The 24,725-nt window shown below is 43.8% G+C and overlaps 1 protein-coding gene across 1 annotated transcript; it reads left to right on the forward strand.

The window, feature by feature from the left end:
• The first annotated feature begins 3,753 nt into the window (after positions 1-3,753).
• LOC147983980 (uncharacterized) lies at positions 3,754-4,428 on the forward strand. Its single transcript, XM_087540933.1, has one exon. It carries the CDS (start codon positions 3,754-3,756, stop codon positions 4,426-4,428), a length of 675 nt encoding a protein of 224 aa, XP_087397059.1.
• Positions 4,429-24,725: the final 20,297 nt, after the last annotated feature.

Raw genomic sequence — 24,725 nt, forward strand, 5'->3', positions numbered from 1 at the left:
TACACCGATATGACCTAAACGGTAGTGCCACAAATAAGTTGCACTATCATTATCAACTCTGCATCTTTTGGCTTCAACATTATGAATATGTGTGTCACTACTATCGAGATTTAATAAGAATAGACCACTCTTCAAGGGTGCATGACCATAAAAGATATTACTCATATAAATAGAACAACCATTATTCTCTGATTTAAATGAATAACCGTCTCGCATCAAACAAGATCCAGATATAATGTTCATGCTCAATGCTGGCACCAAATAACAATTATTTAGGTCTAATACTAATCCCGAAGGTAGATGTAGAGGTAGCGTGCCGACTGCGATTACATCGACTTTGGAACCATTTCCCACACGCATCGTCACCTCGTCCTTAGCCAATCTTCGCTTAATCAGTAGTCCCTGTTTCGAGTTGCAAATATTAGCAACAGAACCAGTATCAAATACTCAGGTGCTACTGCGAGCATTAGTAAGGTACACATCAATAACATGTATATCATATATACCTTTGTTCACCTTGCCATCCTTCTTATCCGCCAAATACTTGGGGCAGTTCCGCTTCCAGTGACCAGTCTGCTTACAGTAGAAGCACTCAGTTTCAGGCTTAGGTCCAGATTTGGGTTTCTTCTCCTGAGTAGCAACTTACTTGCTGTTCTTTTTGAAGTTCCCCTTCTTCTTCCCTTTGCCCTTTTTCTTGAAACTAGTGGTCTTGTTGACCATCAACACTTGATGCTCCTTCTTGATTTCTACCTCCGCAGCTTTTAGCATTGCGAAGAGCTCGGGAATTGTCTTATTCATCCCTTGCATATTATAGTTCATCACGAAGCTCTTGTAGCTAGGTGGAAATGATTGGAGAATTCTGTCAATGACGCAATCATCTGGAATATTAACTCCCAATTGAATCAAGTGATTATTATACCCAAACATTTTGAGTATATGCTCACTGACATAACTGTTCTCCTCCATCTTGCAGCTATAGAACTTATTGGAGATTTCATATCTCTCAATCCGGGCATTTGCTTGAAATATTAACTTCAACTCCTGAAACATCTCATATGCTCCATGACGTTCAAAACGTCATTGAAGTCCCGATTCTAAGCCGTAAAGCATGGCACACTGAACTATCGAGTAGTCATCAGCTTTGCTCTGCCAGACGTTCATAACATCTGGTGTTGCTCCAGCAGCAGGCCTGGCACCCAGCGGTGCTTTCAGAATGTAATTCTTCTGTGCAGCAATGAGGATAATCCTCAAGTTACGGACCCAGTCCGTGTAATTGCTACCATCATCTTTCAACTTTGCTTTCTCAAGGAACCCATTAAAATTCAACGGAACAACAACACGGGCCATCTATCTACAATCAAACACAAACAATCAAGATACTATCAGGTACTAAGTTCATGATAAATTTAAGTTCAATTAATCATATTACTAAAGAACTCCCACTTAGATAGACATCCCTCTAATCCTCTAAGTGATCACGTGATCCAAATCAACTAAACCATGTCCGATCATCACGTGAGATGGAGTAGTTTCATTGGTGAACATCACTATGTTGATCATATCTACTATATGATTCACGCTCGACCTTTCGGTCTCCGTGTTCCGAGGCCATATCTGTATATGCTTGGCTCGTCAAGTATAACCTGAGTATTCTGCATGTGCAACTATTTTGCACCCGTTGTATTTGAACGTAGAGCCTATCACACCCGATCATCACGTGGTGTCTCAACACGAAGAACTTTCGCAACGGTCCGACCGATCAAGCACCGAAACTACGGCACCTCCGAGTTCTAGCACACGTTCAGCTCAATGACGATCCCCGGACTCCGATCCAGCAAAGTGATGGGGAAGAGTTCCGTCAGCACGACGGCGTGGTGACGATCTTGATGTTCTACTGTCGCAGAGCTTCGCCTAAGCACTACTACAATATTATTGTGGACTATGGTGGAAGGGGGCACCGCACACGGCTAAGAAAACGATCATGAGGATCAACTTGTGTGTCTAGAGGTGCCCCCCTGCCCCCGTATATAAAGGAGCAAGGGGGGTGCGGCCGGCCCTAGGAGGAGGCGCGCAGGAGGAGTCCTACTCCTACCGGGAGTAGGACTCCCCCCTTTCCCTAGTTGGATTAGGACTTGAGGGGAAGGAGGAGAGGGAAGAAAGGAAAGGGGGGGCACCGCCCCCTCCTTGTCCAATTCGGACTTGGGGGGGAGGGGCACGAGTCAGCCCCTAGGCCTCCTCTCCTCTTCCTCCACTGGGCCCATTAAGGCCCATTAGGTTACCGGGGGGTTCCGGTAGCCTCCCGGTACTCCGGTAAAATGCCGATTTCACCCGGAACACTTCCGATGTCCAAACATAGGCTTCCAATATATCAATCTTTATGTCTCGACCATTTTGAGACTCCTTGTCATGTCCGTGATCACATCCGGGACTCCGAACAAACTTTGGTACATTAAAATATATAAACTCATATTGAAACTGTCATCGTAACGTTAAGCGTGCGGACCCTACAGGTTCGAGAACAATGTAGACATGACCGAGACACGTCTCCGGTCAATAACCAATAGCGGAACCTGGATGCTCATATTGGCTCCTACATATTCTACGAAGATCTTTATCGGTCAGACCGCATAACAACATACGTTGTTCCCTTTGTCATCGGTATGTTACTTGCCCGAGATTCGATCGTCGGTATCTTAATACCTAGTTCAATCTCGTTAGCGGCAAGTCTCTTTACTCGTTCCGTAATACATCATCTCACAACTAACTCATTAGTTGTAATGCTTGCAAGGCCTATGTGATGTGCATTACCGAGAGGGCCCAGAGATACCTCTCCGACAATCGAAGTGACAAATCCTAATCTCGAAATACGCCAACCCAACATGTACCTTTGGAGACACCTGTAGAGCTCCTTTATAATCACCCAGTTACGTTGTGACATTTGGTAGCACACAAAGTGTTCCTCCGGCAAACGGGAGTTGCATAATCTCATAGTCATAGGAACATGTATAAGTCATGAAGAAAGCAATAGCAACATACTAAACGATCGGGTGCTAAGCTAATGGAATGGGTCATGTCAATCACATCATTCTCCTAATAATGTGATCCCATTAATCAAATGACAACACATGTCTATGGTTAGGAAACATAATCATCTTTGATTAATGAGCTAGTCAAGTAGAGGCATACTAGTGACGTTTAGTTTGTCTATGTATTCACACAAGTATTATGTTTCCAGATAATACAATTCTAGCATGAATAATAAACATTTATCATGATATAAGGAAATAAATAATAACTTTATTATTGCCTCTAGGGCATATTTCCTTCAGGCTTCAGGCTCAAAGGTTTTGCACAATGGCCTGCAATAGGCACTCGAGGCGGTATCCTGCTGCTCTGGGATGAAGAGCACATGAAGCTTGAAAACGTGCACTTCGGCACCTACACCCTCTCGGCGAAGATTACCATTATCAGCTCCAATACCTCCTTCAACTTCACCACGGTCTATGGGCCGACAAGAAGCAACCTTAAGGACGATTTCTATAATGAGTTGATGGCCGAAAAGCCGCCCCTGGTGACGGATGGCTGGTCACAGGTGACTTCAACCAAATATACCGCGCCCGAGACAAGAATCGTTCCAATGCAAACCGTACACACATCGCTCACTTCCGAGACACCCTCAATTTTTGCGAGCTCAAAGAAATTCACCTTCAAAATAGGAAGTACACATGGAGCAATGAGCAAAGCAACCCAACCATGTCCAAGCTTGATGGTTTCTTTTGTAATGAGGATTGGGACATCACTTTTGACAAGCATATCCTCCATGCCCTATCATCGTCCCTCTCGGATCATTGCCCGCTTCTGTTAGCTAACGATGATGGCCCAAGACGCCCGAAGACTTTCCGCTTCGAGAACTTCTGGACAAGCATGCCTGGCTTCCAGCAAACCGTCCAGGAGGCTTGGAACGAGCCCTCCACGCACTCTGAAGCGTACCAAAGGCTCTTCCACAAACTAAAGTGCACTAGCCAAAGACTACGGGCCTGGAGCAAGACCCTATTCTCCCATGCCAAAGTCCAGCTGCACATGGCCCTGGAGATTATCTTACGCCTTGATGAGGCCCAAGACCCGCGAGAACTTAGTGCGGAGGAGGCGGACCTTCGGAAAAGACTGAAAAGAAGAGTGGTCGGGCTGGCTGTGTTGGAAAGAGCGAGAAAGAAGCAGAACTCGAGGATATCGAATATCAAAGAGGGGGATGCAAACACCCGTTACTTCAATCTTCGGATCAACGGGAGGCGTCGGAAGAACCTTATCCATAGACTCAAACATGGAAATGGCTGGGTGACTAGTCATGAGCATAAAAGCAACATTGTCCAGAGGCATTTCGCCAACATTATCAAGAAGGGCTCGCCATGCCCAAAAACGATCAACTAGGGCACCTTCCCTCCTACGGGCCATGAACTCTTTGACCTTGGGGTGCCCATCACGGAGGATGAGGTCAAGGATGCTCTCTCTGCCCTCCCTGGAGACAAGGCCCCGGGGCCGGATGGCTTCACTGGGAAATTATACAAGGTTTGCTGGGACACTATCAAAGAGGATGTCATGCTTGTGATTAACAAGTTCTCAGATCTGCATGCGGAAAACTTCCACTGGCGAATATCGCCCTCATCCCCAAGAAGGATGGCGCTGAAGACATCTCGGACTTCAGACCCACCAGCCTGATACATGCTGTTGCAAAGCTCATTGCCAAAGTCCTTGCTACTCGGCTGGCCCGTCACATGAACTGTATCGTCTCCATTGCGCAAATCGCTTTCATCAAAACGAGAAGCATCCACGACAACTTCCTGTACGTTCGGAACTTGGCCAGGAAATTCCACCGCAAAAAAACTCCTATGCTCCTCTTCAAGCTGGATATTAAGAAGGCTTTCGACTCGGTCAAGTGGGATTACCTTATGGAACTGCTGGCCCACCATGGCTTCCCAAGTCGGTTCAGAGGGTGGGTCTCGGCCCTCCTATCCACGGCCTCCTCCAGAGTTCTGCTAAATGGTATTGCCGGTGATCCGATCAAGCATGGATGTGGCCTTCGACAGGGTGACCCTCTCTCGCCCCTGCTCTTCGTGCTCGCTATTGACCCGCTGCACCGCATCCTAGAAAAGGCTACCACCCAGGGCCACCTTCATCCGCTTGGCAGCCGCTTCACGGGCATTACAGCTTCACTATATGCCGACGACACGGCGGTTTTCTGTGCCCCTCTCAAGGAGGATGTTAGTTTCATTGCCAACACGCTCTCCTCCTTCGGTGAATCAACCGGCCTCGTCACCAACTGCGCGAAGAGCTTGGTTGCCCCTATCCAGTGCGAAGGCCTGGACCTTGACGACATTCTGCAGCATTTCCCGGCATGCCGATCATCCTTCCCAATCCGCTACTTAGCCCTTCCGCTTGCGATTCGGCGGCTTAAGAGGATCCATTTGCAGCACCTCGAAGACAAAGCGGCCGGGAAGCTTGCACCATGGAGAGGGAGACATGTGGCTATTGCTGGTCGTATGACCTTGGCTAAAGCGGTCCTCACGACTGTGGCCATCTACCATATCACGCCGCCGGACCTCCCGGTGGAGGTGCTTCAGAAGCTGGATAGCCTGCGAAGAGCCTACCTCTGGGAGGGAACGGACTCTGTGTCCAGCGGCAAGTGCAAAATTAACTGGGAGCATGTTTGCAAACCCAAGCAATTTGGGGGCCTGGGAATTCTCAATCTGAAAAAGTTCGCCACCGCGCTCCGTCTCAGATGGCTTTGGCTGGAGTGGGATGACCCGCCAAGGGCTTGGTGCGGTACAGAGATCCCTTGTGGCAAGGAAGATCGCGACATTTTTGCAGCCGCCACCAAGGTCACTATTGGTGATGGCACAAAGGCCAAATTCTGGGAGTCATCTTGGTTGGATGGCGTCCGCCCCAAAGACATCGCCCCAAAAAATTTTGAGCTATCAAGGAAAAAGTGCATCACTGTTGCCTCCTGTTCAAGTGTCGCTTCTTCATCCGAGTTTGGAAGGAGGTTCTTGCATGGTTGCACCTTGATGTTGACATCGCCCTTTGGATGAACTATGCCACTGTGAGATCTTGGTGGGAGGAGGTCCTCGCCAACAACGCGCAACCACGGAAACCCTTGGCCTCAATCCTCCATCTTGTTAGCTGGGAGATTTGGAAGGAGCGAAATGCTCGCGTGTTCAGGACCAAGGCACCGGTCGCAGTGATCGTGCAGATGATTAAGGAGGAGGCTTCTATCTAGGCTCTGGCAGGAGCCAGGCATTTGCGTAACTTGATGCCGCGAGAGTAGACCTTTGCCCCTTTCCCGCTTTTGCGGGGCTGTGTTGTAACAAACTCTTCTCCTTATTCAATGAAAATGGTAAATCTTTTGCCTCGTTTCAAAAAAAAAATCATTCTCGGGCATGCAGTTCCATCCAGTTTGTCAAACAAACCTCCCAGCAGCATTAACTTTTCAGTTCATTAGTTAAAGTACTACTTGACCTTCTTCGTGGTCAGAGAGTACTTCGTGGGAATTTTTTTGAGGTGCCTGGATATTTTTTAGAGTACCCATCTGGGAGGTGCCTGGATATTTTTGACCAGAATGGATCATGGAAGAAAAATGGAGAAATCTAAGTACAAGCTCACCTACAAAAAATCGAAGTACAAGCTCACCTACAAAAAATCTAAGTAGTGGCGATGGTGCAGTAAAATAACCACTCCTCCATGTTGCAGCATGTGGTGGCTGTTCATGTGTCTGCTGTAGGTTATCAGAAAACTGCCATATGCAAATGCAACTCTCCCACTGTTATCCTGCCTGCCTGCAGAGTCCATGAATCTTTAACATCACTGACACCATGCTTGTTAACAATGCAAGTGGTACCTTAACCTGTACATACTACATTGGGATCCAGGACTACTGACTGCATCACAGGAGCACTTTTGCTGCAAAGCAAACTAGCTAGCTAGCTGGTACTACTTGGGACTGCTAAGATATTTTCCCAAACCATCAGCTCATGACATGATCTTCTCTTAGTTAGTAGTACTAGTACAGTACTGTACTATCCAGCTAGAAGCAGCGGCAGCATGGCCATCAATCAAATCTGCTCAGCAAACCATCAGCTGCAGCTATGTGCCCAAGTACTTGTGCTGCAGGTATCAGTGGTAGGGCAGCAGGGACCGGTAGTTGAGCAGCTGATGCACAACCTAGTAGTGCTGGACAGCTTGCTGCTGATAATCCCGTTCTGAATTAATGGTGATGCTAAGTACCATGTAGATACTCTAGCTGGTATTACTAGGATAGTCATTCGTGGATTTGGACGAGCCTAACGAGATCTAATTAGGTGAAGCCAGCCGACCTAATGTTGCCATCAGCTGGACTCTGCACCTGTACATGCCGTGGACTGGATTGGGTTGCATCAACCGCTAATAATGCATTCTGAGGACGGTGATTAATTATTCAGTGGTTCTGTCTTCTTGGGGTGCTTAGGTTGTTATTAGTAAGATATAATATGGTGGTAGCTGTTTTTGGTTGATAGTTCTTTGGATAGGCAGGATGGCGGTTGAAACAACCAGACAGCTTTCTGTGTTTCCAGTGGGGGCAACTAGATTCTTATTCTCACTTTTAGCAGCCCCTTTTGGTCTCTGGATCTCTCTAGCTGTCCAATTAAGCCACCAAGAGGTTCAGAATGCCAATACAGCAAAAGGACATGCAATTATGCAAGTACTTTCTTCCCGGGTACACTCAACTCACAGAGTCTTAAGTAGTGGTAGTACCTTCCATTTCTTCACAAACTGGTAAATGGAGTTCATCTTGGTGTACATCAGAAGACGCACACTTCTCCTGGGTGCTTTACAAACGGTGTCGGACAATAATATAATTCAGATGATTTTATTTTTGCAAATGTAAGCGATACATGCAGAAAAAACAAGAAGAACAAGAATAACATAATGTGTAATCAGTGGAATATTTACCACGACAAAATTCCCTCATTCTGTACTTATCTACTACCCCTCTGTCCCAAAATATAAAAACGTTTTTGACACTATGCTAATGTAAAAAACGTTCTTATATTTTAGGACGGAGGGAGTATTAAGCAAAAAATAAAAACAACAACAACAACTATATGCATCATTACAGGTAGTATTCTGCAGGTTTCTGTTGCCACCTTCTCAACACTAGCTAGTACTAGCTAGAAACGGCCGTTGTCCCCTTAGCAGACACACCGGCACGAGTGATGGCTGGCGAGGCCATGGACCGGGCAGGGGAATTTGCAGGCTTTAGTCTAAACGCAAGTGCATGATTAGATTATCCAGTCAAGTAGCTGTTGTTGGGTCGGTTCCCAACTGGCACGGCACATGCAGAGGGAGGGTGAGATGATACTAGATTCAGATGCTAATCTGGGGTATCAAGTTTACAACCACAGCACAGAGGGAGTGGGTTGTTTGTGGGCAGGAGCTATATATGCACCGTTTGACATTGAGTTGACCATTTATCTTTTGGCTGTACATAGATTTAGTCACAAGTGGCATTTTCAATGTAATGTAACAGCAAAAATGTTGCAGATTCAACATTTCCTGGAGGCTATGAGCACGTTACGCCAAAAAAGAAATATAAAAAATCCCTAGCTGGAACCAGGAATGCAGGTGGCGCGGCCATGATTTTCCAGGAGCTTGGCTTTCCTTGAAACTAATGGTACGTAATGGACATGCCCCTGAATCAGGTCCATTTCTAGTAGTGACCCTGCTATCTTTTCTCCTGGCTTTCCTCTCCAAGAATCGTCTGAACTATATATGTTATGCGGCAGCTATGGAAGCAAAGAAATGGTTGACTGGAGAGCCGCGAGAAGCGTGACGAGGCCGAACAAGCAGAAGAGAAGAAGCCGCCCAGGCTTAGCGTCCTGGACTTGACCGGTTTGCCGTTCTCACCGGCGACGCCTCCGCTGCCCTAGCCATGCTAGTAGTACATGATCCAAGCATCTGGCATCAAGTGCCGTAAGCGGCGAGGCCTTGCATGACAGCTCCTCCTGATCAGGCTCCCCCCATGCCGTACTGCACGGCGTAGATTCTGTGTTTTGTTGCACCATGTTCTCATCTTGCTGTTCTAGAGAGAGAATGTTCTCGGGGTTTTGGATTGTGACAAAGCCAGAGGAGACAGCCTTGGTCAATGGTCACTTTGGTTCGGTTAGGGCAGCCACCAAGCCAATAGCAGTCCGCAGAAAGAGACTGGCCGATCGATCATGTAGCTGGCTGGCCGAACGCCGCCCCGCACGCACCCAGCGCCAGCAGCTCGGATGATCGTCCTCGTTAACCCTGCTGGTTTGGCCCGTGGTGCACTCGCAAAGGGGATAAGGACTAGCCAGCGCCCGGCCGGCCGGGAGGAGTGTCGCCGTGGCGACACCTCGGTCGCCTTAACCCATGCCGTGCGTCGACCCTATTACTGTGCGCGTTAGCTGGCGTGTCGCTGCCCCGTTCGCGCGCGCTTTCATTGTGTGCATGGACGGAGTGGGCCGCCACCTGTGGACCGCCGCCCTTTTACGTGCATGGACGGAGTCTAGCAAGAAAATGAAAAAGAAAAAGAAAAAGGAAACTGGACTTCTCTACAGAGGAAAAAAAACCAGTGAATTCGAGTGGCCCATGGTACACGTTTCAGTGTGATCACATTTCCGAAAGTTATAATATAGGAGTACTACTAGTATCTGTTTTCTTTCAACTATTTTTTTTACTGGAGAGTGGAGAGGATGTACGTTCATATGCGGGATGATTCGTGACCAGGTCGGTCTCAGCACAAGCGTGCGACGGACCGGTCTCGTGCATCAGTGTTACTGTGTCGGTTTTCGCTAATTTGATGTTTTTTTAAGAAAAAAGAAGGATTATCCTTGGCCTCTGCATCTAGGCGATGCATGTAGCTATTTTATTAATTATTCTCAAAGATCTTACAAATCATTACATCAGTAAGCCGGAAGTCATCATCTATGCGACACTTGTCGCTACTCCTATCCCCTTAATGCAGTGGTGCTGAATGTCTGAGTCTAATACGAAACAGACATCACATCAAAGCCTAACATCTAATGCCAGATGCCCCATCCCATCCATATGCCGGGAATGGGTCACACACCGGTCCAACACACTCACCGAGGCTACCGCCACCGTCATCCACCTAACCATCTTCAGAGCAGGTACTGACGCAAAGACCTTGCCAGGTCAGCTGTCGACGCCACCATGGCGCCAGACAGCGCCACCGCCCTGCGCGAGGCCATCACGCCACGTCCAGTGCCGAGACCCGTCGTCGTCGACGCGAGAGAAGGCACACCACACCACCTCACGCCTCTTCCATCCGGCACCGCTCCACAAACGATGCCCCCAATAGGGAACACGACACCGCAGCGCCACTATCGTCCGATCCGGTGATCTTAGAATTTCTCCCAAAGCGGCATGAGCAGGTTAACAATAGTTGCTTGATGATGCCTTTATAAAGGTAACGACGTAGACGCCGCCATCGCCCACCATGACCAGAGTCGGCTCGGTTTTCACCGGCGACTATGTCTCTCCAACTCGCCGCCGGTGCTAATAGTGGGATTCAAAATCCGTCACTACCAGCCTGGCCAACCTCCTTCGGTGGAGAAGGCAGCCACCACCACCATGCCCGGGACAAGAGACCCGGACGTCTTCGTGCCGTGAAGATTACCCGGGGGGGGGGGGGGGGGATCTCCTCTTGCCGTTGTCGAGATGAGGCGCAACCGCAGTGGATCTCGATCTAAACCCCTCGGCCCAGATCAGATCTCGTCGCAGTCAAAATCTCATCCGCCAATGGCCGCCGGAGATCTCCTGGCCACCGCCAACCCGATGCACACTATCATTGGAGAAGGAGGAAGATGGACGCCGCTGCCCCCACGCGTTAATATGCTGGGGAAAAGTCGACTAGAAAGAATTCCATAAGTAAATATAACACGTTCTAGAGTCTTGACACAAGTCTCTAAAACGTCTTATATTTGTTTACATGGTAGACCATCGCAAGTGGATGATCTTAACTTGCACCGAAATTTGCAAAATGCTAAACATCCACAGTAGCCAGATGCACTGTGGAGTCCCAACAGCTGCATGCTTGTGAACAGTTGTTCTGACCTGGCGTCATTTTCCTTCCTATATTTCCGCATCGCCCCCGATCGTCATCGGAATTGCCGGCTGGCCACTGGCCATGTAGTACGTGTACGTTCCTTCTCGAAGCAAGCGAGAGGGGGAAATGGGGCTGATCATTAGCTCGCGCGCCACTGGATCTCGATCGGCGATCACTCACTCGTGCTTGCATCAAGTAGCTAGGCTATGCTTATCACGGGGATATTGATATACTCCTACGTCGAGATTAGTCCAAGCCGGCCAACTAGTGGCGCCCGCCGGAACTGATAAGGACGAGACGTCACACGCGCGCGCCAACAAGTTACAGTGGCTGTCGCGAGTCGATCGATCGGCGAGGCAACAGAGCCCATGAATGCATGATCGCGTCATCACGCATAGTGGGACTATTATGCGCGGGTGATCGAGCATCAAGTATTCCTAATTGAGAAGACTTGTGACGTGGGCGTGCGTTTATAGAGATGCATGCGCCTGAGGCACAGTGCATTGACCATTGAGCTTTGGCGCGTGGCGGCGGCCACGGGTACTACTCTCTCCTTGAGGACTTCGTTGTGCTTCTTCTTTTCAAGGGCTTGAGACCTTTATATATCTTGAACTCGGCAGCGGCGACGCTTAATGTTGTTTTTCTTTCTAAGGACGTTGTAGTGGAGTTTAGTGTCCTAGGGCATGTCGTGGCATTGTATTCAGGCACGCTTGTGTTATTTTTCAGGTAATGTAGTCGTGTGCATTTAGATTGTTTGATTATCTAGGGTTCTGCTCTGTAAGTCATCTCCCTATCTTATCTTGTTCGGACGTTTATCTTTACTTTATCTATAAAGCGAGGCAAGAGCTGGAAAGTGCAAACGCGAACGGGTGCATCGGATGATTTAAAAAAACATAGTTCTACATCACAATAAAAATAGGATTATTTTGTACATACACAAACACATTAACGTTCAGGGAAATTTTCATAACAATATACTTTCATATTTGGCATAGACAATCAATACATACATGAAAATGGTCTTCACATAAATTCTTTCAATGATTTTCACATAATTTTTGAACGAAATTTTACATATTCATCGCGATTATGTATAAGTTTTCTCATAAATTCTTTCATTTTTTAAACTTGGAAATATCATTTTGAATTATTTAAAATAAAGTCTTCCAATGCACCTGTTCACCAAAACTCCGCTCTCGGCAAGAAGTTGTTTTGAGAGAAAAGACAACCATGAGTGTTCGATCGTTTTTAGATATATATTTGGAAATGAGTATTCAGTTCTTCTTTTTTAAGTATATCCAGATACTCCTACAGTCCTATAGTACATACCATTGCTATCAATGATTCTCTTCTCCTTTATTTCATTTCATCTTCATGGGAGCCAGCAAATGCCAATAATTGGGCGCGTATGATTGGCTCAGCTCCACCTCTCTCTCTCTCTCTCTCTCTCTCTCTCTCTCTCTCTCTCTTGTTTTCATGTCATGTCATGAGTAATAAAACCTTTTGCTCATTTGCCTTTCTGGATATCCTTTTCGTTGTGTACGTGACCACTTATCCACTAAACAATGCCCACACCTCGCAATTCCTTAGGTACTCCTATATTATGAGGGATGGGATCACATGACAAGTTAGTCTTTTACATACAGAGGAATGCACAAAAAAAGAACCAAGAAACAAATTCAAAGATCAATTTTAGATTTCAAAGTAGGACAAAAAAATAGTTTGGATAAAATAAGAGTTTAGATTTCAAAGTGGGACAACAAAAAGAGTTTGGATAAAAGAAGAGTTCATCCCATCGATAAGTCTTTGCATCAAAGCACATTTCAGATACTCCCGTTGATGTTTTTTTTTCGAATGATGTATTATATGATTCTCTCGCTTATCATCACATCGAAAGCTCCATCACCAGCCTACTCCTATCCGTTAGCCTATACTTTGCATAGGGGAGGGGATGCAACTGTTGCTTAGTCAGCCTAAAGCAAGAGGCGACTTTCAGCACTGCAAGTAAGCTAGCCAGACTATTTTAGTTAACTTGGTTTCAGAGGAAACAAAATCCGTGGCCTGTAATGCTAGCTTAGCTGCAACATGCATGTACACTCCAGTCTCTCTGCATCAAAAGTCACAAGAAAGTTAATATTATCTCGGCGACCCAAAATTGAGGTGCATGAGTTTCTATAAAAACGATTGAGCTGCACTCCACACACTTCTGATATGATCTGAATGATCATGCATGCATGCTTGTATGTTCCTACACGGGGTGGCAGAACGTACTGCTCTTGAAACTTGAAGCTTTCATCACTAGTACTCCATCACCATCTTCACCTCTCGATCAAATTAATTAACCAACCTTTTCTTTGGCACTTACGTCAGCGCATTAAGCAAAATCTTAAGCGCCGTCGACACTGTAGCACGGAATATGGGATAAAGACGAACTGCTGGAGCTGGAGCTGTACCTTGGTTTGCGGGACCTATTTAGTTGGCCAATCTGTTCTCCAGCAGTAGCTCTTTATCAAACAAATTAAACCTCCCTGCAGCATTAACTTTTCCTAGTTCATTAGTCGAAATTGCTGATTAGTTAAAGCACCACTTGACCTTCTTGGTGGTCAGAGAGTTACGTAGTAGTACCTATCTGGGAGATGCCTGGATATTTTTTACTAGAATGGATCATGGAACAATCATGGAGAAATCTAAGTACAAGCACCTACAGAAAAATCTAGGTAGTGGCACTAGTGCAGTAAAATAACCACCCCTTCATGTTGCAGAATGCATGTGCTAGGTAGCTGTTCATGTGCAACACCCATATGCTGTAGCTAGGCTATCAGATAACTGCATAGTCCATGACTCCTTAACGTTACTGACACCATGCTTGTTAACAATGCAAGTGGTACCTTAACCTGTGCATACATTGGGATCCAGGGCTACTGACTACTGCATCACAAGAGCACTTTTGCAGCAAGAAACCTAGCTAGGCGTAGTTGGTACGTACTTGGGACTGCTACAATATTCTCCCAAACCATCAGCTCATGACATGATCTACTGTTTGTGATCTATCGGTACTGTTACTATCTAGCTAGAAGCTGCATCAATCGCATCTGCTCAGCTAGCTGCAGCTGCAGCTAAGTGCCCACGTACTTCTGCTGCAGGTATGTGTGGTAGGGCAGCAGGGACCGGTGGTTGAGCTGATGCATAACCTAGCAGTGCTGGACAGCTTGCTGCTGATAATCCCCGTGACCTTATGAATTAATGGTGATGATTAGTACTATGTAGATACACTAGCCGGTATTACTAGGATAGTCGTTCGAGGATTTGGACGAGTCTAATGAGATCTAATTAGGTAAAGCCAGTGGACCTAATGTTGCCATCAGCTGGACTTGTACATGACATGGAGTGGATTGGATCAAATAATGCATGCTGCGAATGCGGATTAATTATTCAGTGATTCTGGCTTTCTTGGGGTGCTTAGGTTGTTATTAGTGAGATATAATATGGCTCAGCTGTTTTTGGTTGATAGTTCTTTGGATAGGTAGGATGAGGACGGTTGAAACAACCAGACAGCTTTCTGTGTTTCCAGTGGGGGCAACTAGATTCTTATTCTGCCTTTTAGCAGCCCCTTTTGGTCTCTGGATCTCTCTAGCCGAGCAACCAAAAGGTTCATAATGCAAATACAGCAAAAGGACATGCAAGTACTTTTTTTCCGGTACATCCATTGACATTGTTTAAGTGGTTCTATTTTCTTGACAAACCAGTAAAATGGAATTCATCCCGGTGTATATCCGATAACGATGACGCACATTTCTCCTGCGTGTTCTAACAGTGTCGGGCAGTCCATGCGTTTGGTGATTTATTCTGCGAATGCAGGCGATACCTGCGAAAACAAGAACACTAAGAATTAAGAAGAACATGATGTATCATTAGTGGAATATTTAGCATAACAAGATTCTCTACCTCATTCTGTACTTCCTCTACAAGTCTGCCACTATCTGCATCATTGCATTACAGGTATTTTCGTAGGTTTCTGTTGCCACCTTCTGAACACTAGCTAGGAACGGCCGTTGTCCCCTGACCAGCCACACCGGCATGAGCGATGATGGCTGGTGAGGCTCACCACGTCCCAATGGGGCAGGGGAATTTGCAGGCTTTGGTCTAAACGCAAGTGCATGATTAGATTATCCAGGCTGCATCTGCATGCAGGGAGGCAGCAGAATGCCAGGCTGAGTAGGGCAAGTTGCTGCTGTTGGGTCGGTAGTACCAACCCAACAGGCACGGCACATGGAGAAGGAGGGAGGGTAAGATCGATGATGCTGGATGCGGCCGGACACGAGGTTGACGGAGAAGCGAGGCGCCAGAGTGCGCACGTTAGACTGACTGGAGCACGTCGGCGACGGCGAACCGAACGTTGCTGCAACACTGAAAGCCCAATTGACGGAGTGTGGCTGAGCTCGTTGAATTTTTTTCTGCTTCATGAATTTCTCTAAAATGCATGGATTGGTGTGATTGTGAAATTGGATGAGCCGAAGTTCATGGCGTAATTTTTACTTCGGTACACCCCCTCGAAGCAGAAATTGCCTCAAATTGGCGTCCTATCTTTAAGCATTTCTGATTCAGTACACCCCCTCTAAGCAATTTTTTTAGACAACTCCAAACACATCAACGGCGGAGATAGGACGGTCTTTTTAAAATACGTTACCCGCCCCAATACGCAGCCTGTACACGGCCCAGGCCGGCGCAAGCACGCCTCGTTGGTGCGAAGCGATACGCGAAAAAGAAGTGTGGCTCGGAATTGAACCCCAAACCTCACGCAAGTGCAGCCCGCGAGTACAAGCGACTAATGAGCTGCGCGAATTTATAAGAACTAGTGGCTACCCTATTTTCTAAAATAATTTACTAATTGTTTTCAAAATTCTGACCACTTTTAATATTTTGTGAAAAAACGAACATTCTTCGGGAATCACAAAAAAATTGAAAAACAGGAACAGAATTGAAAGGCGAACATTTTTCAAAATGACGAACAATTTCCGAAAATGGGAAAAAAATTAAACAACACGAAAAAAATTCTAAAAGCCAACATTTTGCGAATTATGAAAAAAACTAGAACATTTTTTGAATTTGCAAACAAATTTGGTAAACACATGAACGTTTTTAAATTTTGCAAAGAAATTATGAAAGCGGTAATTTTTTCCTGAAATTCCTGTATTTCTTGAATTCATGAACAAAATTATAAATGTGAACATTTTTTGAAATTTAGAATTATAATCGATCTTGATTTTCGAACATTTTCTTAAAAGAAGCGAACAATTTTTGAACGCCTTTTTTATTTTTGAACTTTTTTGAAAATAAACAATTTATGAAATTATAAACACTATCATAATTTCTAATGAAAATCTCAAAACATAAAAAAATGGAAAATTGAACAATTTTTAAAAAATGCAAACATCTTTTTAACATTTCTGATCAATTGTTGAAAAAAATCATAAGCTAGAAAAAATGGGAAGAGAAAAATGAAAAAAAAATAAAAGATAAAAGATAAAAATTCATCAAATGAAATAAAAAGGAAAAGGAAAAGCAGAGAAAATAAAAGAAGAAACAGGAAAATAGAAAAGAATTAAAAAATAAGAATGCTAAGGCCGGCCCAGCAGGCGCCCGATGGGATCGATGCTGTCGCCTCATTGGGGCCAAGGCATAATCGTTTTTTAGCTTTTCTATTTTTATGTTTTCTTCTCTTTTCTCGTTACAATTCATTTATCTCCTTTTTAAGTTTTATTATTCTTTCTGAAACATGTTAAAAAATTTGAACTATTGTTTGGAATACAAAACAATATTCTTGTTTTCCAATATTTTCTACAATTTTAAAAAATGTTCTGGAATTTGAAAACATGTTCTTGTTTCCGAATTTTTTGTGCATAAATTTAGGAAATGTTTGTGTTTATAGAGAAAGATAACTTATTTAAAAAGTACATGGTTCACAATTTGTGTTCAAAATTTTCCTCAATTGTTGGAAATTAGTTAACAATTTGGAAAAAATGTTCAAGTTTGTAAAATTTTCATACACGATTTGAAATTCAAAAATTATTGACAAATTTCTAAATTTTTAGGACATAAACAAATGTTCATGTTGATTTATAATGACAGAAATTGCAAATAAAAGAAATACAATTTCATAAAAAATACATGCTCACGGATGCACTTGTCTAGCCTAGTTTGGCACGCTCCTATCAACTAGTGGTTTTCTGGACTATGGATAAATGAACCCAATTTCTTGCATTAGCCTAGCATTTATATATGAGGCATCCATGCCTGGTGTGAATAACTTCTGACACCATTTGCACGTTGCGACAAATCCGACCAGTTATCGGCCCTTTTTCACCAAAAAAAACTTCAGAAAATGCAAATTGTTAAAACACAAATAACTTGGCATGATGCCTCGAATTGGTCATAGAAGTTGATGGAAAAAAATTGGGGCCATTTGGCAGATCGGAACCGTCTTACCTTACCCGAATGCCCTCCGTTGAAGATGATCTATTTTTGGAGATCCTTAAATGATTCCAAATTTTTCTGGAAGGAGAGCATGCCCATGGTAGGCATCTATGCCTGATTTGAATGATTTTCGACACTTTATACAAGTTGCAACACGCCAAGCCATTTATTGGTCTTTTTTAACCCAGAAAACCTTAGAAAATGCAAAAAAAAACCAAACAACTTGGCATGGTGACTTGAATTGGTCATTGATGACCCACAAGTATAGGGGATCTATCGTAGTCCTTTCGATAAATAAGAGTGTTGAACCCAACGAGGAGCAGAAGGAAATGATACGCGGTTTCCAGCAAGGTATTGTCTGCAAGTACTAAAATAAGTGATAACAGATAGTTTTGTGATAAGATAATTTGTAACGAGCAACAAGTAACAAAAATAAATAAGGTGTAGCAAGGTGGCCCAATCCTTTTTGTAGGAAAGGACAAGTCTGGACAAACTCTTATATGATGTAAAGCGCTCCCGAGGACACATGGGAATATCGTCAAGCTAGTTTTCATCACGTTCATATGATTCGCGTTCGGTACTTTGATAATTTGGTATGTGGGTGGACCGGTGCTTGGGTACTGTCTTTACTTGGACAAGCATCCCACTTATGATTAACCTCTATTGCAAGCATCCGCAACTACAACAAAAGTATTAAGGTAAACCTAGCCATGGCATGAAACATAGGGATCCAAATCAGCCCCTTACGAAGCAACGCATAAACTAGGGTTTAAGCTTCTGTCACTCTAGCAACCCATCACCTACTTATTACTTCCCAATGCCTTCCTCTAGGCCCAAACAATGGTGAAGTGTCATGTAGTCGACGTTCACATAACACCACTAGAGGAGAGACAACATACATCTCATCAAAATATCGAACGAATACCAAATTCACATGACTACTAATAGAAAGACTTCTCCCGTGTCCTCAGGAACAAAAGTAACTACTCACAAAGCATAGACATGTTCATAATCAGAGGGGTATTAATATGCATATAGGATCTAAACATATGATCTTCCACTAATTAAACCAACTAGCATCAACTACAAGGAGTAATTAACACTACTAGCAACCTACTAGCACCAATCCCGGACTTGGAGACAAGAATTGGATACAAGAGATGAACTAGGGTTTTGAGATGAGATGGTGCTGATGAAGATGTTGATGGAGATTACCCTCTCCCGATGAGAGGAGCGTTGGTGATGACGATGGCGATGATTTCCCCCTCCGGGAGGGAAGTTTCCCCGGCAGAACAGCTCCGCCAGAGCCCTAGATTGGTTCCACCAAGGTTCCGCCTCATGGCGGCGGAGTTTCGTCCGAGAAGATGGCTTATGATTTTTTTCCCATCGAAAGACTCCATATAGCAGAAGATGGCCACCGGAGGGTCACCAGGGAGCCCACGAGGTAGGGGGGCGCGCCCAGAGGGGTAGGGCGCGCCCCCACCCTCGTGGGCAGGGTGTGCCCCCCTGGTGAAGTTCTTGCGCTCACTGTTTTTATATATTTGGAAAACATCATCCGTGAAGTTTCAGGACTTTTGGAGCTGTGCGGAATAGGTCTCTAATATTTGCTCCTTTTCCAGCCAGAATCCCAGCTGCCGGCATTCTCCCTCTTTATGTAAACCTTGTAAAATAAGAGAGAATATGCATAAGTATTGTGACATAATGTGTAATAACAGCCCATAATGCAATAAATATTGATATAAAAGCATGATGCAAAATGGACGTATCAACTCCCCCAAGCTTAGACCTCGCTTGTCCTCAAGCGAAAAGCCGAAATCGAAAAATATGTCCACATGTTGAGAGATAGAGGTGTCGATAAAAATAAAATACGGACATGAGGGCATCATGATCATTCTTAGAACAGCAACTCATATAATTCTTTGTCATATAATCTCTAATGCTAGAGTAATAATTCAATCACAATATCAAGTATGAATTGTAAACTTCATTGAAAACTAACAAACTATAATCTCAGTCATTGAAGCAATTGCAATTTATCATAACATAGGAAAGAGTCAATGTATAAGAGCTTTTCAGCAAGTCCACATACTCAACTATCATATAATCTTTCACAATTGCTGACACTCACGTAATACTTATGGGTATGGAGTTTTAATCGGACACAGAGAAAGATAGGGGCTTATAGTTTTGCCTCCCAACATTTTACCTCAAGGGTAATGTAAACAGTAATAGTTCATAAAAACTCACATCCAATTAGCCATATATACCAGGATCTTTCTAACATACTGTGCTTTCCAAAGGGTAAAATGTAAAAAGGAAGGGTGAAGATCACCATGACTCTTATGCAATGTAGAAGATAAAAGTAAAAGATAGGCCCTTCGCAGAGGGAAGTAGAGGTTGTCATGCGCTTTTATGGTTGGATGCACAAAATCCTAACGCGAAAGAACGTCACTTTATATTGCCACTTGTGATATAGACCTTTATTATGCAGTCTGTCGCTTTTATTACTTCCATATCACACGATTGTATAAAGCTTATTTCCTCCACACCAATCAATCATACATATTTAGAGAGAAATTTTTATTGCTTGCACCGATGACAACTTACTTGAGGGATCTTACTCAATCCATAGGTAGATATGGTGGACTCTTATGGCAAAACTGGTTTAAGGGTATTTGGAAGCACAAGTAGTATCTCTACTCGGTGCAATGAATTTGGCTAGCATGAGGGGGAAAGGCAAGCTCATCATGTTGGAAGATCCAAGACAATATAATTTATCTCAGATGTAAGAAAACATATCCCATTTCGTTGTCTTCCTTGTCCAACGTCAACTCTTTAGCGTGTCATACTTTAATGAGTGCTCACAATCATAAAAGATGTCCAAGATAGTATATTTATATGTGAAGAGCTCTCTTTCTTTATTACTTCCTATTAATTGCAACGATGACCAACACTATGTTTGTCAACCCTTAATAACTTTTATTCATCATACTTTTTCTATGTGAGCTCATTACTCTCCATAGGACTCACATGATCTCTTTGTTTCTTGTTATTTCTTTCTCTTTTCTTTTATTCGCTTAGGATCATGGCAAAATAATCAAGCCCTTGACTCAACACTAATCTTTATTATATAGCTCACGGACTCGATTACATAGAAGGATAATAAAGCAAAACTCACAACTAAATCACACTAAGAACTTCTATTCTACTAGATCAAGATATTACCAAAAGGATCAAACTAAGAAAAACGGTAAAGATAAAAGTGATGGTGATACGATACCGGGGCACTCCCCCAAGCTTGGCAGTTGCCAAGTGGAGTGCCCATACCAAATACTCAATTCTTCTTTGTCGGTGGAGACGGTGAAGATTTTGTTGATGGCGTAGGCTTGTCGTCCTTCTTCCAAGGCATAGGCTTACCATCATAGAAAGATGACCGAGTCTCCTGAAACCTCAAATATGCAGCCAAACTCATCCTTTTGAATCTATATTCATACTCACAGTTTTGGTTTTGCAGGTCATAAATCTGGGCTTGGAGGTGCTCGATTTTCTCATGAAGCTTGAAGATGGCCTCCCCAATGTCCTTGACGTCTAGCTTGTGGTTGTTGGTGAACTCCGTGATCATAATGTGATTGGAATCAAGTCCACGCTCCACCATCTCCTGACACATGTAAACTTCTTGCTCCAATGCCTCGAGCCTGGCCTCCGTGCTTCCGGTCTTCCTTGGTCCCTCAGCATCTCGGACGTGCAACAACCCCTCACACATCTCTATGGTTTGAGGGTGTTGCAGCACTTCTGCGAGGTAGGGGTTGATGACCTTCTCGAAGAACTAGTCCTTGGGGGCACTTGAAGACGACATGACGACCTGGATCTGTCAAAAAAAGAGCTCGAAACAAAGACAGGAGATTTTTGCGTGATACGGGACTCAAAACCCCCGGGAGATTATATAATGAATTTTTACCGACCAAAATACGTGTCATGTATGAAAACGGAGTCCGGAGAGCACACGAGGTGCCCACGAGGTAGGGGGCGCGCCCAGTAGGGTAGGGCGCGCCCTCCACCCTCGTGGAGGCCTCGTGTCCTTCCCGGACTGTTGCTTATTTTTCTATTTTTCTAAATATTCCAAAACGGAGAAATATTGCCTTAAAAATTGTTTTGGAGTCGGTTTACTTACCGTACCACATACCTATTCCTTTTCAGAGTCTGAAACGTTCCGAAAAGTGTCCCTTATGTATACCTCCGGGGTTACGATATCAATAACATTGGTTTCAACATTTATGGGATTACCTGAGATATAATGTTTGATCCTTTGACCGTTCACCACCTTCGGATTGGTGCCTTCGAAGTTGTTGATTTTTATAGCACCGGAACGTAGACCTCCTTGATAACGTATGGACCTTCCCATTTAGATAGAAGTTTTCCTGCAAAAAATCTTAAACGAGAGTTGTATAGCAATACATAATCACCTACATTAAACTCACACTTTTGTATCCTTTTGTCATGCCATCTTTTAACTTTTTCTTTAAACAACTTGGCATTTTCGTAGGCTTGGGTTCTCCATTCATCAAGCGAGCTAATATCAAATAACCTCTTCTCACCGGCAAGTTTAAAATCATGATTAAGTTCTTTAATAGCCCAATAAGCCTTGTGTTCTAGTTTGAGAGGTAAGTGACATGCTTTTCCATAAACCATTTTATACGGAGACATACCCATAGGATTTTTATATGCAGTTCTATAGGCCCATAATGCATCATCTAGTTTCTTGGACCAATTCTTTCTAGACCTATTAACAGTCTTTTGCAAAATTAATTTGAGTTCTCTATTACTCAATTCTACTTGACCACTAGACTGAGGGTGATAAGGAGATGCAATTCTATGATTAACATCATACTATTTAGCAAGCATTTTACGGAAAGCACCATGAATAAAATGTGAACCACCATCAGTCATTAAATATTTAGGAACTCCAAATCTTGGAAAAATAACTTCTTTAAGCATTTTAATAGAAGTGTTATGATCAGCACTACTAGTTGGAATAGCTTCTACCCACTTAGTAACGTAATCAACTGCAACTAAAATATGCGTATAACCATTAGAGGAAGGAAAAGGTCTCATATAGTCAAAGCCCCAAACATCAAATGGTTCAATGACAAATGAGTATTCAGTTCTTCTTTTTTAGTATATCCAGATACTCCTACAGTCCTATAGTACATACCATTGCTATCAATGATTTTCTTCTCCTTTATTTCATTTCATCTTCATTGGAGCCAATCAAATGCCAATAATTGGGCGCGTATGATTGGCTCAGCTCCACACCTCTCTCTCTCTCTCTCTCTCTCTCTCTCGTTTTCATGTCATGTCATGAGTAATCAAACCTTTTGCTCATTTGCCTTTCTAGATATCATTTTCGTTGTGTATGTGCCCACTTATCCACTAAACAATGCCCACACCTCGCAATTCCTTAGGTATTCCTATATTACGAGGGATGGGATCACATGACAATTTAGTCTTTTACATACAGAGGAATGCACAAAAAAAGAACCATCGAACAAATTCAAAGATCAATTTCAGATTTCAAAGTCGGACAACAAAAAGAGTTTGGATAAAATAAGAGTTTAGATTTCAAAGTTGGACAACAAAAAGAGTTTGGATAAAAGAAGAGTTCATCTCGTCGATAAGTCTTTGCATGAGAGCACATTTCAGATACTCCCGTTGATGTATTATGGTTTTTTTAATATATTTTTGGTGAATGGTGTATTATGATTCTCTCTCTCATCATCACATCAAAAGCTCCATCACCATCCTATTCCTATCCGTTAGCCTAGACTTTGCATAGGGGAGGCGATGCAACTGTTGCTTAGTCAGCGTAAAGCAAGAGGCGACTTTCAGCACTGCAAGTAAGCTGGCTAGACTATTTTAGTTAACTTGGTTTAAGAGGAAACAAAATCTGTGGCCTGCAATGCTAGCTTAGCTGCAACATGCATGTACACTCCAGTTTCTCTGCATCAAAAGTCACAAGAAAGTTAATATTATCTCGGCGACCCAAAATTGAGGTGCATGAGTTTCTATAAAAACGATTGAGCTGCACTCCACACACTTCTGATATGATCTGAATGATCATGCTTGCATGTTCCTACACGGGGTGGCAGAACGTACTGTTCTTGAAACTTGAAGCTTGCATCACTAGCTAGTAGCTTGTTGCTTCACCTGGTCACCATCTTCACCTCTCGATCAAATTAATTAACTAACGTTCCTTTGGCACTTACGTCAGCGCATTAAGCAAAATCTTAAGCAACGTAGACACTGTAGCATGGAATATGGGATTAAGACGAAGTGCTGGAGCTGGAGCTGTACCTTGCTTTGCAGGACCTGTTTAATTAGTTGGCCAATCTGTTCTCGGGCAGTTGCTCTTTATTAAACAAATTAATTAAACCTCCCAGCAGCATTAACTTTTCCTAGTTCATTAGTTAAAGAACTACTTGACCTTCTTGGCGGTCAGAGAGTACGTGGTAGTAATCTAAGTACAAGCTCACCTACAGGAAAATCTAAGTACCAGTGCAGTAAAATAACCACCCCTTCATGTTGCAGAATGCATGTGCTAGCTAGCTGTTCATGTGTGACATCCATATGTTGTAGGCTATCAGATAACTGCATACCTGCATAGTCCATGACTCCTCAACGTTACTGACACCATGCTTGCTAACAATGCAAGTGGTACCTTAACCTGTACATATACATTGGGATCCAGGGCTACTGACTACTGCATCACAAGAGCACTTTTGCAGCAAGAAACCTAGCTAGGCGTAGTTGGTACTTGGGGACTGCTACAATATTCTCCCAAACCATCAGCTCATGACATGATCTACTGTTTGTGATCTATCGGTACGGTTACTATCTAGCTAGAAGCTGCATCAATCATATCTGCTCAGCTAGCTGCAGCTGCAGCTAAGTGCCCAAGTACTTCTGCTGCAGGTATGTGTGGTAGGGCAGCAGGGACCGGTAGTTTTTTTTTCAAAACGGAGGCAAAAGATTTGCCTCATTTATTAAATAAGAGAGAAGTGTTTTAGAGTGTTACCAATGACCCATATGCCCGGCATGGCAACTACTCGCGCACAAAAATACACCCCAG

This window comes from Triticum urartu, chromosome 2A (assembly GCF_056163025.1).
Source record: "Triticum urartu cultivar PI428250 chromosome 2A, HENAU_Tu73, whole genome shotgun sequence".
NCBI lineage: Eukaryota > Viridiplantae > Streptophyta > Magnoliopsida > Poales > Poaceae > Triticum > Triticum urartu.